A 15,498-nucleotide genomic window follows, 5' to 3' on the forward strand; every position below is an offset into this window, starting at 1 on the left:
TTTCTGTTAGCCGGCTAAAATGTCATTACTGTACAGAGTACACAGTCCTTAAGCTGCAGAACATCATGAATCCTTTGCTTTCTGGAATAGAGGAGCTAGACAGATCATCACAAAGGATGATTTAGTTAGGTATCAGAATACCTATTATTCTGGATATGGGTGCACAGGACTGGTTCTGCCTAGACTAGCCAATACATAACACTAATTTTTGAAGGTAGTATTAAAGGCGAAAGTAGCTGGTATAATGATGTTTAAAAAGTTTAACAATCAGCACCACAAACCTGAAAACACAAAAGGCACATAAACTGACGGGATGTAAATCCTCATGCTCCTAATTTTCTCTCAACTTCCAATTTCCTATGTGGCAATAAACCTACACAGCAGCAAGTGCAAAACGTGTTTCTGCACCTCTGTCTTCTGCATCTGTTACTGACTGGATTGGCAGACAGGGTAAAGGACCATTTTCTAACCACGATGGCAATCCCTACACAGCAGTCTGCTACTTACTTTCTATTCGTTTTTGTACATGCTGGAAAAGACAGAATAATTTGAAGTCTTTCCAAGTCTACTGTACTCACAAAGAAAAAGAAAAGCTCTGAAGTGGTAATCCTTACCTTTGCATTGTAAACCTTGTCTCAAAAGACCCCAGAGCAATGAACCACAGTGGTCACAGAAGGTGGGCACTTTGTAATTGTGAATGCTGAACTTGTGAGGCATGTTGACACTGAAACGCTGGGATCCCACTTGCTGAAAAAGGAGAGCACAGCATATTTCATTCTCATTAGTTTCTTTATAATCAGCATATGCCGAGGCCCTGTTATGTTTTAAAACCACACAGAATTTAAACAGGATGAACTAGGTCTGTGCTAAGATGATGATCTTTGCATTAGATATACTCCAGCTCCAGAGTTCTTCTCACTACTTTAGTTGGGGAAAAGAGGGGGAAGGGCTGCTGTTGTCCAAGAGATAAAGACTGAAGTCTACTTCCTAGTACTTCTGGGAACAACAAATACATAGCTATCAGGAAAGATCTCTTAATGTAGAAGGCAAGGAAGTCACTCCCAATTGTTTTAGAAGCAGGAGGCCTAACTAATACAGGACTAAGAAAGAGAAATATATCACAACCCCTTCACCTTTTCATATTCCACTCTTCTTTAGATTATGAAAATGACAATGATAATTTGTTGTGTTCAGGGATTCCAAGGTATGATTACTTACTAATTAAAGGATGTAATTGACAAGTTTTTATAGTGGCCACTGCATAGCAGGAGATTTATTTAGAAGTTTTTCCTTCCCTTTCCTATTACCACTGGCTTCTCTCCAGTGATCTTGTACCCCTTCTAAACAATGAGAGCATTATATCAGCAAAGCATAGAAGTCTCCACCAGTCTGGAGCCTAGGAACATAAATCTATGCAAGTTTTGTATCTTCCTGTGGGTACTATGTAAAAACAGCACTAGCCAAACACAGTCCTTTATCACAATCCTATCCAAGCGATCAAATTTCGGATGTAAAACACTGGTTGTGAACCAGATATTAAAGAATGCTTCCAGTATGAAAAATGGTAGAGAATTGCACAGGAAGAATGAGATCAGTTAGTGTCTCAGTCAAATTCATATCAAAGTTGAAGGAGAGGTTTAAACCCATCGTTACACACGACTCTGATTTGTAATTTAAAACTAGGCTTTTTCAAGCATACAAATGTAGGTTTTTAACAAATAAAACTAAGAAATGTACTTTTTTCTGCATGGCCAAGGAACTGGGATCATCCACAGACTACCTCATCTAATCCTATGGCGAAAGACACTAGGTCCTTGCTGTTGCACAAAACAGAAAAGGACAGTGAGCATTCATTAGCTTTTCTGTTAAAAAAAGGCAAACAAAAAACTTCTGTATAAGATAAAGCATTCATTGGTTACAGCTGAGGGCTACAACTGTTTAAAATACCCGTAAAACCCACCTTCCTCACCAACTGTCCCCTATCAACCCAGCCATAAAGCAATATCCCAAAGCTGAGAATTCTAAGGGAGCTGAACACAACAGCACTCACATCACTCCCTGGCATAAAATTGTCTACAGGAATTAACATTAATTTCCTAAACAAGTCTAAAAGGGCCATCTTAGCTGAGAGAGAGCTTTAACCCAAGTGAAAGGATTGCTTTGTTTTCTTTTCCAGTCAAGAGCAGAACGTGCTGTTGGCAGATATATTTACCTCCTTGACAGTATGGTTCTGAAGGCAGCTAATTTCATTGTCAGGTGACGTTTTCATTTATTTAAATGCATGATAACATAAAGCATATATTGTGTTAATTCCTTTAACATACTTGCTAGAGGTAGAGAGTAATTATGCTGGAAAACCTGTTAGCTACGAAGTACCTTGAGTTATCACTACCATCTTATCTAACATCCATGGGCCTTCTTCAGCACACAGACAGCTTTTGTTGTACATTTGTTGTACAACTGTTGACAGTTTGGATGCAGTCTTTGTTGAGGTGAGACTTTGCAAGCAAAGTCTAGGCAGTCTCTTATGTTGATACAAGGTACGCAAGCACACTGCCTTATCTATCAGCTGCTAATGGCTCAGTCACACAAAATGCAGGTCCCAGCCTGCTTCTTTTGAATTAAAATAACACAACTCATATTAATTCAGAAATGGAGAATATTACAAATGAAAAGGAATTGAAGGAACTCACTGAGACTTTAAGCATTCAAATGTTATAATAAGTTTACTAATTAGAAATAAATTGCTGTATAAGAATTTCCACGTAAATTAAACTGTTATGGTAATCTGTCATTCCAAACTATGTGCTACATCACAAGACGACAAGAAGGGCACAAAGAAGTCTAACACATATTGATTAAATAGAGGAGATGACACTACTTAAGAGATGAAAGACAGAGTTTTATCTAGAAAATGTATTTTATAAACATTTACCTCATCGTGAGTTTCCTGTTTTTTTAAGCCAGCACACTTCGTTATTATAAGTTCATGGCATCTCTTGTGGACTACACAAGTGCAAACTATAAACAAAAAACAGATAAAAGAACAAGTTTTCATGAAGGTTGATTTCAAAGCAAAAGACTGGTCTTAGAAGACTACAAATGCTTCAACTTGAAAGGCTGCAATTGACTGGTGGCTGGGTAAGTCCTATGAAGTAAATCTGGTGTACAAAGGCAGAAGATAATGGACTTTCAAGAGACTAATGAATTTTAAGAGAACTAAAGCCTATTTGCCAAAATCTCAGTATGTAATACCACAAATTACCTTCTGAAATATTAACCACAATTTTTCTCAATTTTTACATATTTGATTTCTTTATCTGATAAAGTCCATGATCTCCACATTATATAAGACAATGGCAAAAACTATTCCTGTCTGAAAAGCTTCCAGAGGAAAAGAAACATAAAAATAACTCATTATAAAAGTCAAAGAACAGAAAAAACAAAGTCGAACATTCTTTGTTACACGCTATCCTAAGCTGATAACAGTAAGAGGTTTCAGGAGGCAAAAATGTTTTGTCAATATTCGTACTGATTACTTAATCAATGAATAACATTTGCAGATATGACCGTTATGATTAAAAATTGCAGGATCTGTCCTACTGTGGGATTCAAGGTCATTAAGTGAAGAAAAAAAATCTTCAGAGTGTAATAATGAATTTCATTTTCTTCTAGCTTTGGTCATTGTAAGAAAAAAAACTCCCCAAATCAGAACTCAAGGAACCTCTGCTGTATGTTAATACAGCAATTCTTATAGCTTGTAAAACCATTATTTGCATTTATTTGTTTACAATGAGATTTCATTAAGTCTTTTGTAACTGAAAAATCAACACTAACTTGATTATTTCTACTTGTCAGATGAGACTTAAGTAGAAGAACATCATCCCAAGAAGTGACTGCATAAAAAAAATTAAGAGTACAAGAAATTGAGTTGAAAAATGGGAGCTGAAAATGAAGCACTTCTGCAGTCTTTGCTATAACCTTCTCTAATGATGACCTCTATAATTATCTCATCTATTTAATTATAGTCTTTGCAATTACCTGGCATTTTTAAACAAAGAATCTTAAGCAGAATAAAGAATTCACAATTTTAAAATGCAAGAACTGAAAAACGAAGAAGCCAACATCAGCAGATACGCGCCCCCCTTGTTGGATGTGCATCAAGAGCTACCTAGGATCTGTTGTTCAGCGATGTTAATTGTGCCCTAACCTCATATATGCTGCCTAAACCAACAGTTTTGAAAAATCTTACTGTGACTTATTGTAAAGACTGTATCTTTGGTGAGACAAACTTATTCTGATCGTCTTGTGCTAAATTCTTAACACTGCACATATACAGTGCTTCATGAAAATATCTTATTATTTATATATTATAACATACTACATATATTCAAACTGTCCCCCTGTAGATTTTCTCTTACCTTGACATTGGTATCCCTGTTTTCCTATTACACCCCTGAAAATAAAACATTTTTTTAGAACATGAAGAATATATAATTTTAAAAATGAAAACCACATTTACTATATGACCTTTACTATTAAAGACACATTTACTATAATAAAATAGGCAAAGCCAAAGGGCACATAGAGAGGGAAGCCACAAGCCGCCAAAATAGTCATCAAGCAGGCCTCTAAATAGACAGGAGATTGCATTTGCCAATACTGTTGCTTGAAATTATCTTAGCTAACCTAAAGCCTAACCTGCAGACATCTCTTACAGGAAGGTAATTCAATTCAAAATGAACAATTCACTTTGTTTCTCATTAAGAAAGACTGATTCAGTACACACTCTTAAGAAACATTAATTAGGGATCACATCAGATCTTATGTGTATAAAGGTGTAAATCAGTATCTCTAAGTAACTTTGGAAAACATCAATACAGTTGCTGAAAAATAACTGGAAACTAAATGTCTCCACCACTTTTCCCCATCTGAAAATTGCAAGTACTTAAAACTAATGTAAATAATTTCTAAAAGGGAGTACTTGACATACACTGTAATAAGACAGACCCTGTACAGTGAGTACCCAAAACCCTGGATCATTAGAAGTCTAATATTCACATATTTCATTAACTTCAGTAGGATGTATAGGAGCTTGGCGTTTTCTAGGAGGAAGATGGTGATACTTCAGCACCTAAAGAAGAATTCAGTCACCTTGGCAAAACATAAAGGTCTAATATGAGGTGTAAATCTGCACTTAGGCACCTACAGAACACGAGACTGGCTGTCTACCTAGAATTTATAGTCTGTACCAGAGAGGAAAAGACTGAACTTTGTGGTTCAGATGAGAGAAAACGCAAATACAACAAATTCTAACATTTTTGATGGAAGTTTAACAGTCTTCTGTTATCGTTTGCAAAACTAATGACAGATTAACATTAAAATTAAGAGGAAAAGAACTACTACTCTACGCCATTTATGCTTCAGCACAACAGGAGGGTATGTTATCTCTTCAATTCAAAGTTGCAAACAAAGCAAAGTCTCACCATATAAAATCTCTGCAGTGCGAACAATATGTTGGTTGTCTAAGATAGGTGGCCATAAACTTGTGTCCATTAACCTGATGTACTCTGCGTCGCACAGCACCCTGCCGCTTTCTGGGGCGCATACGTTCCCGGAACACACGTTCTTCATTGTCTTTGGGTGCTGAAACAGAGGAAAAAAACCAATAAACACTGGCTGCATCAGACACAAATATGGGAAAACTCAAATGCAATACAGAAGTAGATATTCCACAAAAATAAAAATAATCCTCTCTAGCTAGCAATGCAAGATAACTTCCCAAAGTTGTGGGTAACTTTTTTTCTTTTTTAGCATCAATTACTAAAGGGCAGGATTTTCACTGCCTAGTACAGGAACTTCTATTTGTTCTAAACCTTTATCTGTAAATTCATGCTAGGCTGGGAATAAGTCTTCTGTGCTTTATCACTATCAAGCACACTGACAACCTCTTTAATAGTAAGTACACAGTTAGATTCTCCAAACAGCTCAGACTGTCTCATTTGATCTTCAGGGAGACAAAAAAAAAAATCAACCGAAAAATTCCAACATCCCCTGGCCCCTGTAGACTCAGAAAGTGCTGACACAAGTGCAAGAAAGCTGAGTACAAATACATACTATCAAGCTGAACAAAAATTCCATCCAGAACTGATTACTTTGTAGAATTCCTGATTAAGATCTGAGCTTCAGGCTCTAATAATCCACTTTGCCACTAATACATTTTCAGCAGAATGTTCAAGGGAAGGAAGTTGTTCCTCTTAAGCAATTCCTGTTCAATTGCATATGAAACTTATTGGTAAGGGAAGTCAAAAATGATGTTGATACATCTCAGAATGAAAACTTTTGGGAAAAATCCTCCAGAGTGCATTTTTCCCAAGGCTTTATTTTGAAAAGTATCACTAACACCTCCATAGTATTCTGTATGCATTAAGCAAAAGCTGAAGATGAATTAGCAATGAAGAATAGCACACAGTTGCTAATGTGTAGAGATATTACAAGAATTCCTTAAGCCACTCACGTCTCCACGAAATGGAATATCAGATTTGGAGGGGTCCATATTCAGTCATCCATTGCCAAATGAATCTATGCATTCACTACTTCGCTGCCTATAACACTTTGAAATGTATTTAGCATTTGTCATTTTCTGAATTTCAGCTACCCTGAATCATTATGATGGCCTAAAGATGCAAACTTCGGTCTGTTGCAAGCTTTTCTGTACATGAATGAGTTCTCCAAGCAACAGTATAGTATTTAACAATAACACAAAAAAAATTAAAAGTCCGAGAACAACTGAAATCTATAATAGTCTCAAATCCTTTTACAAACACTGAAAGAAACCTGATTTTTGAGGGTTGTAAAATTAAAAGGTATTGACTTAGGAATGCTTAGAGAATGGTCTTAAACTAAGTCAATAGATGGATATCCTGCGAAAACACAGAGCATAGACCCATGAATCGAGATCAATTTCCTTCACTGCACAGCAAGGGCTAAACCCCATGAAACTAGCAAATTCATTTATGCACTAAAAAGCCTGAGTTCCTTACACATTAATATCTTACAAAAAATTCACATTCAGAGAGGGTTTTCACCCTAAGAAGAAACATTTGTGGGATGGTCAGAATGGTATTACTTTTCTATTCTAAGTGAGCTCTCAGCAAATAAACATTGACTTATACACAAAGCTACCCCTTTTATTTGTGCCAAAGAACAATCAAAAAGCAATGACTCTAGCTTCCCCTTCAAGAAAGAGATAACTACCAAATAGTTATCAACTACATTTATTTTTATATTATCAATTATGTATATTTTTATGCATTAAGCAAAATTCCAATGTCTAATAAATATGATAGCCCCTCAAGAGAAATACTGTCTTACACAGAGAATACATAACAAGTAGTTGGAAATCCTACCTAGACTCCTATTTCCAGCTTCTGAATGATTTATTGACTTTACAAAGCTGCTGGAAATCTTTTAAAAGTTATTACTATAGGAAATAATTCTATATTAACACAGAACTGTTCTTTTGGTTATCATCCATATTGTACAATTTGCTAAAGTATGCAGCCTGGATGTGAGAAAGTTAAACTCTCCTGGAAAGGGTTCCCAAAATGTTATCTGCTTATATGAAATGAACAGGATGTTCTGGCAGTGAACAGTTCACACTTGATATGATAATCAGTTTACTATACTGCTTTTCTCACTTTTTCATCTTAAGCATCATTCTTCACAGATAAAGCACCTGTAATTTTACAGAGCAGATAAAAATCCCCTTCTCGTTTTGGCTAGATAAACACATTATCGTTACTTTTTTATTTTAACCAAAGTCTTCAAACTAATTTTACTGTATTACTTACAGTTCTATTTTTAATACTTTTATGAAACTCCATTTTTCACTTACAGTCACAGAATCACAGAATGGTAGGGGTTGGACCTTTGGAGATCATCTAGTTCAACCCCCCACCAAAGCAGATTCACCTAGAGCAGGTTAAACAGGAATGCATCCAGGTGGGTTTTGAATACTTATAGTTAAACAACAAAACAAGTGTCCTTTTCAGAAATGCACTGACTTGTAAACAGATACAAGCAATACACCAATACTGAAATTATCAGATTAAATGGCAGGTCTCAACTATCAATATCATTTCCACACAAATAGCACCTCTGTGTGTGAGAAAGCTGCTCAAACAGCTCAGGGAAATGTCATTTCCTTGGTCTGTCTTGGATGACGTTGGAGGTGCATTAGCCAGTTCCCCCAAAACTGTCTCTTCTGTCAGTCTGCTGGTTCACATTTATCACTAAAGACTAGCACTTGGACAAATCCATGTATGGCATCCTGCCTTAATGTCAAACTGCACAGATGAACTGCATGTTCAAGAGCCATGACTCCCCAGCGGCAACTCTGCATCCACCTCACCTCTTGCTACAGCCTGTGTAGAGTCTCCCCCCTTGCCAGTCGGCAGCAGCTTGTTTGCGAGGGCTGGAGTAGCATCTGGCATTAACAGTGCATGACTGGACATCAGCCTTTCATCAAAGCAGACCAAGTAAGTCACAAGAGCTTTACACTCAGTTCACATGAAGTGCAGCTACCTTGTTCTCCGTTACCCAACAAAAACACGGAAGCAACACTTTTCCTCAGTCCTCAAGCAAGACACTGCCACGTCTTACACAACGCACACCGCTGTTGTGGGCCACAGGCACCAAACCAGGCAGTAACTTTCCCAGGTGACTCAGAAGTGGATGATCACATCTGTGCTGGCACATACCCAGGCTTGTGAACCACGTATTTCTAGTTGAACTAACAATAGTCTTATGTTTAAATTAAAATCCATTTATCTCATACTGAACAGCCACGCTAGAAACACTGATTTAACTGTCTGAAGACGTCTCCCTACTTCTCTCATTGTTTGCAAGCAGGAAAGCAGAGATCACTAAATGCAGAGATCACCAATAATCAAAAAACAGGGAATACTTGGGAACCTCCCCAACATTTGCATAATACAGCCAACTAGTGCTTTCAAGACATACTTTAGACAATATTAGCATCTCAAACAAAACTGACCTTTAAATATATTTTAAAAAGAAAAAGTCTTACAGTGGTAAATGACAGATTCTAGAAAATATCATTAGGATACTGCATACTGCCCAATTGCGGTATTTCTATTCTTAGCAGAGGAGTTCAAATTAAAACTAAATGGATTTGCTGTAGTCAGTCTATAAGCAAGTTCCAATATAAACAGTTTCTTCTCACAGTATTTCTACTAAACAGTCACAGAGGGCTATCATTTCCTCAGTAAAAGTTTCTTTCTGTAAAGTACATTCTGTTCCCTGTTTGACTTTGAGTCCTTCAGCTCTTTATATTATTCAGTTTATCTTTTTAAAATGCATTTATTTAACTCTCCTTTTCAAAAGAAGCTCATGATGATTTCCAAATGTTCATAGAGAATACCGTCAATGCAGCACACTGAGTTTAGGCTTTATATGATGGTACTCGAGAATTGGCAAATTTAGAACTAATTTCATCTCAAAACTATACCCAGTAATGCCACTACTTCTTTTCATTGCAGCCAAGAGTAGCTCTGAGTAATTTGAAAAACAATAGCATATAATTGCTTTTATAGACTCACACGTACATGCATACATATTGACTACAATTTCAAAGACTGAAAAGACTTACAGGCTTAACTCCAAGCTCTTAGAGAAATGTTAAAAAAGACAGAAATATTTGGAAGGCAAAATTGCACTAAATTCATAAATACTTGCAAAAAGGATGTTTAAATGAAGCATCTAGAACTACATTTAACACTGTTAATCATGTAGTATCTGTTAAGTATGGATTATAAATCATAACTTAAAAGATAAGAAAGTAACACAGAATACTCCCTAACCCTCAAAGGGGGAAAGATTGGAAGAAAAAGACCCCGTACACCAAATAACAAAGGCTGGAACACGTCAGGTCTCATTTTGTACTAAAATGTTTTCAGCATAACTGAGAAGGGTTCAGTGTGGAGCACCTACCGCAACAGACAGAATTACCCTGCATAGCAAAATGTGCTATTTCCATTCCTTATCCACTATGTTCTGAGTATTTACAGAGTTCTGGCAATATAAAAAAGGAAAAAATATTGCTGTAAAAGAGGGAGAGAGACTGCACACACAGAGAGGCTTTTCAGAATTTGCTGCTGCTCAGAATGCAGACTTCTAAAAGGGAATGCCCTGGGCATTTCCCTTCATCTGGAGGGGACTGGCATCAACCAGAGACAGTGTTTGGGGAAGAAAAAGAAAAAAAAATCAGATATTTTAGTTAAATGGCTACTGCCCCATCAAAGCCAAACTGTATGCCATGTACAATGGTTACACTCACAGCAACCGGTGTAGCTGCCAGGTCACCCTTGTGCGACAGAACACTGACACCTCCACAGCACTTCTGGCACAAAGTGATTTTCACCCTGGGCACCTTTTGGGTGTCTTCACATTGCTGTCATCCATAACTACAACCAGCATCCAGAAAAAACAGCTGGTTTAACATCACCCTTAGTAATTACAACAGAGCTTAACTGTACAATGAATGCAAAGGAACAATGACCATACTGATGTTCTAGTGCTGAAGAATGATTTTAAGAGCTTTTGTACAATATTTAAACCTGACCCCTTTAAGCAGTTATGTGTGTTCTGAAATAGAGCTTTTGTTTTAGCACTGTATAACATATAAACAGAGGAAGGATATTGAGGCAGGAGAGGGAATTTGCCTAAAGTTATGTCAGGAATAGAGAAAAGTTAGGAACAACGTCCTCAGGTTTCAGGATGGAGTGTAACCAGATCATTATGCATCAAAATTAGGTCTCAAAGGATTATTTTCAAACTCTATTTTTGGCCTCTACAGCAGAAGCATACATACTGTCATCAAGATTTCTCCAGGCAGAAACTTTTACAGGATTTTGCCTTTGAGGTTTTAGTCTTCTTTCAAGAAAAAAAATAGAATAAAAAAAAAGCTAAAAAAAGCCCCATATACTTACATTTCTATTTCTTCTTACCTTTAAAAGTCTTACTTTAAAAAGCCATGCAACAAAGTAGTTTTAAAACTTTGAGATAAAAAATAGCAAGGTAAATGCTATAATTTAATTTCATAAAGTTGTTACTGATTGATACAGGAATTAACTGGATACTTTATCACAGTCATAGAAAGAATATGCAATTATTCAAAGTCTTTTTCTAAAAGTATAAAATTTCCAGTTCATTTCATGTCTTTAACAAGGAATAAATACACAGGTTTTGCTTACTATATCTTGAGTCTGCTTTCTTTAGGAAAGCTGACAGGAAATTTCTTGTTCAATAGGACAAGAATCAGATCCTTAGATAATGCCATATTGTTAAAGAAAACAAAGATGATGTGTTACTAAAGAAATGAAAAAATGCTCACAGAATGGGTTAGTTTTAGAACAGAGAGGTGTCTTGACAAGTAATGTCTGTTAACATGAGCTATTTACTGAATGTATTGAAGAATAAATTGCATTTTAAAGTGTATCAAGCCCAAATACGGTGGGTGGCTTTGTAGCATGGGCTCAGGCTCAAATTTATTTGCCTTCAAACACATGCTTATCTTTAAATGCTTGTATTCTTGTGTAAAAGAAAGATTCTGCCTATATGTATTTAAAGATTTCCCTTGACATGCAAACAGATACAAGTGATTGCACTTGTGACAGGCACAGAGTTTTGTTTCAGGGCTTGTTTTACTTGCCTTTTCTTTTTTATTCTTAAAAAAACCCACCCTCAAAACTAAAAAGCTATCCAAATGATTATTTACACATGGTTCAAACCTTCTCTACATACTTATTTATTATCATGAACACATTCATTAGCTCACTCAAATCTGAAGGGACAACAGTAATTCCCCACATCCTTTCAAATGGAAATACCTTCACATTTGATTCGCTTAATAAAGGAGAACATAAAGCCCAGAAGTACTACACATCTCACAAGGTACTGAATGTCTGATTGCAATTTCAGCACATGGACAAGTCCAATTTAGTTTTCAGAAATGTCCCACCTTTGCTGGCTGGCAATCATTTGGACTAAGTGTTCAAAAACCAGGAGCACAAAGGCTGGTACCCGAAGGGACGCTGCAGCCCCAGCTGTGGCCCATCCACTCTGCAGCAGCAGGGGCTGAGGCTGAGGGAGGATTAGTTCCCACATGTGCTCATGCAAAATTCTCCTTCAAATGACTTTAAGACTTTCCTTAAGAAAGCCTTCAAGATGAGTCCTCACATGTTTCTACTGTCCATCTGCACAGTGCCCACAGAATTAGTGAGCACTTACACAAACTTAAGGTGTTAACAACATGGAATTACACATGCTTGTCTTCAGATGATCATGCAGCATGTTTTAATAAATCTAATATTTAATGAACAGATTTCTGTTTTATAGGACTGGACAACTGGTAGGGAATGGATATAAACACAGCGTGCTATGTCCATTTTATAGACCCCTGGGGAAGCACACAGATGACAGTGGGGCTGACCTCGTCTTGGAGGGTGAATGTAGCAATTCCTATAGATAAACATCTGTCAGACCCGCCAAGTAAGCAAATCAAAGACAGATTCCTCCTACTTCCTCTCAATTTCTTTATTGGTGGTATTTAACAATGATTTTAAGAAATATGGTATTTCTAAAATAAAGAACTTGTAACTACAATTTTCACGTTACATTTTATTTGGCAAAAGAAGTTATATTGCTAGAAATACCACAGGGAAGTTACTGCTATACGACATGTTTTCTGAAAAGTCAATTTCACATCTCAAGGTTTTTAAAATAAAATTTCAACTTCCAAGACTTTTTTTCCACAAGACAGAAATTAGAGCCTTTTCAGTTGGAAAGGAGATAACACAGACAACAGGATACAAAAAAAAAAAATAAAAAAAAAAAATCAATGCTAACTAAGGTTATTTCAGTCTTCCAGTGTTATCTTTCAGGAGGAACAAACAGCCTCACTCTAAACACAATGCCCTTATGTCAATAAATCTGCAATTGAAATCAGAGAGATGGAAGTGCATTCTACATATGGTAAATACTAAAGCTATTATTCAGGGGAAAAATCTTATTCCGCAGAATGTAATGGGTCTACTCATGCAATAGCTAGCAATGTAAAATAGTAATTTGTAAAATGTAGAAGAGTTTTGTGTCATAACTTCACATGATAAACTTACAGGAAGAAAACTAATTTAGTTTGTGGCGGTGACATTCAGTTTGTGTTGATACAGTGTTGGTAACAAGTAGCATGGTGTTAGGACTGACAGTGTTAAGTCCTGACAGGCTCACAAGGTGCAGTATCTCTTATTAAATCAAATACTACAGCTAAAAAAATTACACGATCTTTTGAATGAAGAAACTACATATATAACACTGCCATGGCTTTATATTACGCTTATAAGATACTTATACTTGTACTCAGCACTGGTGAGGCCACATGTCGAGTACTGCGTTCAGTTTTGGGCCCCTCGCTACAAGAAAGACATTGAGATACTGGAACGTGTTCAGAGAAGGGCAAGGAAGCTGGTGAGGAGTCTGGAGAACAAGTCTTATGAGGAGAGGCTGAGGGAACTGGGGTTGTTCAGCCTGGAGAAAAGGAGGCTGAGGGGAGACCTTATTGCTTTCTACAGCTATCTGAAAAGAGGTCGTAGCCAGTTGGGGGTCGGTCTCTTCTCCCAAGCGACAGGCAATAGGACAAGAGGAAATAAGCTGTACCAGGGGAGATTTAGATTGGATATTAGGAAAAATTTCCTCATTGAAAGGGTTATTAAGCATTGGAACAGGCTGCCCAGGGAAATGGTTGAGTCATCATCCCTGGAGGTATTTAAAAGATGTGTAGATGAGAGACATAGCTTAGTGGTAACTTGGCAGTTCTAGGTTAATGGTTGGACTTAAAAGGTCTCTTCCAACCAAAATGATTCTATGATTCTCTAAGATTATTATAACTATGATCAGACCAAAAGCCACCCTTGGGGCTAGAGTCCTCTACTCTTACTACTGCAAATCTGCAAACATGTCCTCCAATGTGACTGCAGCGTGCTCCTCAGAGCATGCCCAGCTACTTGTGGTGGTGGTGGTCGATACTCTGGTGACACACGCTCATACTGACTGCCCTTTGCCTGTCTTCAAGGAAAGAAGGAAAATGTGACAAAACATCACTGTCAAGGCTGCTGTGGAAGATGAACTTTCAAAGGGATGTACACACATGTTTATCTTAACAGAGCTCCAGGCTATGGAAGTAGCTGCAAGGTCAACTGAATTCTCTGCAGAGTCAACACCTGAGCTGCTGGCCTTTGTTAGTTCCTGGAAAGGAAATGGTGTTGTGATGCTAAGAAGGAAAACAAGCATTGTGAAAATTTCAGGACAAAGCCCTTTTCCCAGAGGTAACTATTATACCAGACAGATCCTGAATGACAGTATTTTAAGCATGTGTTTGTGATAGATCTGAGAAGTTCAGCAGTCTTTTTCTAATAGTTGCAAAAGCTACCTAGAGTGTGATGAAACAGAACATTGTATGACAGGGCTTTCTGGCCTTTCAGAAAAAGAGTCGTTTCTTAAATATTTTTTCAACTCCAGCTTTGTTCCTTTGCCATAGAATAACAGAATCATAAGTGGCAGGCACCTAGGAGATGCCTGAGCCCAGCCTCCTGCAGTGGGGAAGGGTCTCATATATTTCAGGCATCCTCAGCTTCCAGTTTTCTGATGGTTCTTGAAAATCCCCAGCAGGAAAATTCCACAACACATTTGTGTATCTTGTTTCACTACTCTAGCAGGCAGGCTCTCTTGCTAATAGGCAACCTAAATCCTTTTGCAGTAAATTATGCTGGATGATTGAATGGCAGCCTGAAAAAGCAAGTTTTTGCCAGAACAGAAACTACTGAAGCATTTGTAACAAGGCAACCATTATCCTGTTGTACACCATGCAAAACACCAGAGGCTTGGGATGGCCAGAGACACAACAAGGTGTCACAGAAAATACAATCGTAGAAATTTTGCAAACTTCTCAGGCCACAAGAAGACAGAAGCTGCTTTGAACTAAACAGGTCCCCGTGGATACCCCATTCACATGCTAGTTGCAGAAAAGCTGTGATCCAAAGGTAAAAAGGGAAATGAAAACCACTTCCTGCCTTTAAGCTACTAAATCTCAGTCATCTTGTTGATTCCATTTCCAGACCCTCCCTCCTGATAGCAATAACTTGGTTCCATCCAAGCTTAGAAATGCATGCAAAAAATCTCACTTGTGCTAAATCTCCATATTAAATCTTATAATTCTGTGTAACCACACTAAGGATCTGTGGTGTATAACCTACACAGGTCAGAGAAGATGGCTTTCAGAACGTAGTTTCATAATGGTTATACCCCCTCTGGAGCTCAAGCCTGTAATGTGCATTACACATACTGAGGTTTCAGAGTGCTTCGCAGCGGAAGTGAAATATTCTTATCTGCAACTGGGAAAGATGCCATTCTGAGATGTCA

General features: G+C 37.4%; 1 protein-coding gene across 1 annotated transcript in view; it reads right to left on the reverse strand.

Annotated features, from left to right (window-relative positions):
• The window catches only part of PRKCE (protein kinase C epsilon), a 293,299-nt gene that overhangs the window by 105,935 nt on the left and 171,866 nt on the right, over positions 1 to 15,498 (reverse strand). Inside the window, exons 3-6 of the mRNA XM_074144291.1 lie at positions 5,487 to 5,646; positions 4,422 to 4,456; positions 2,936 to 3,021; positions 615 to 747 (exon numbers count right to left, since the gene is read on the reverse strand). Coding sequence (XP_074000392.1) covers positions 615 to 747; positions 2,936 to 3,021; positions 4,422 to 4,456; positions 5,487 to 5,646 — 414 coding nt within the window. The remainder of the gene's footprint in view (positions 1 to 614; positions 748 to 2,935; positions 3,022 to 4,421; positions 4,457 to 5,486; positions 5,647 to 15,498) is intronic.

The sequence above is a fragment of the Numenius arquata genome, chromosome 2 (assembly GCF_964106895.1).
Source record: "Numenius arquata chromosome 2, bNumArq3.hap1.1, whole genome shotgun sequence".
NCBI classification, from domain to species: Eukaryota; Metazoa; Chordata; class Aves; order Charadriiformes; family Scolopacidae; genus Numenius; species Numenius arquata.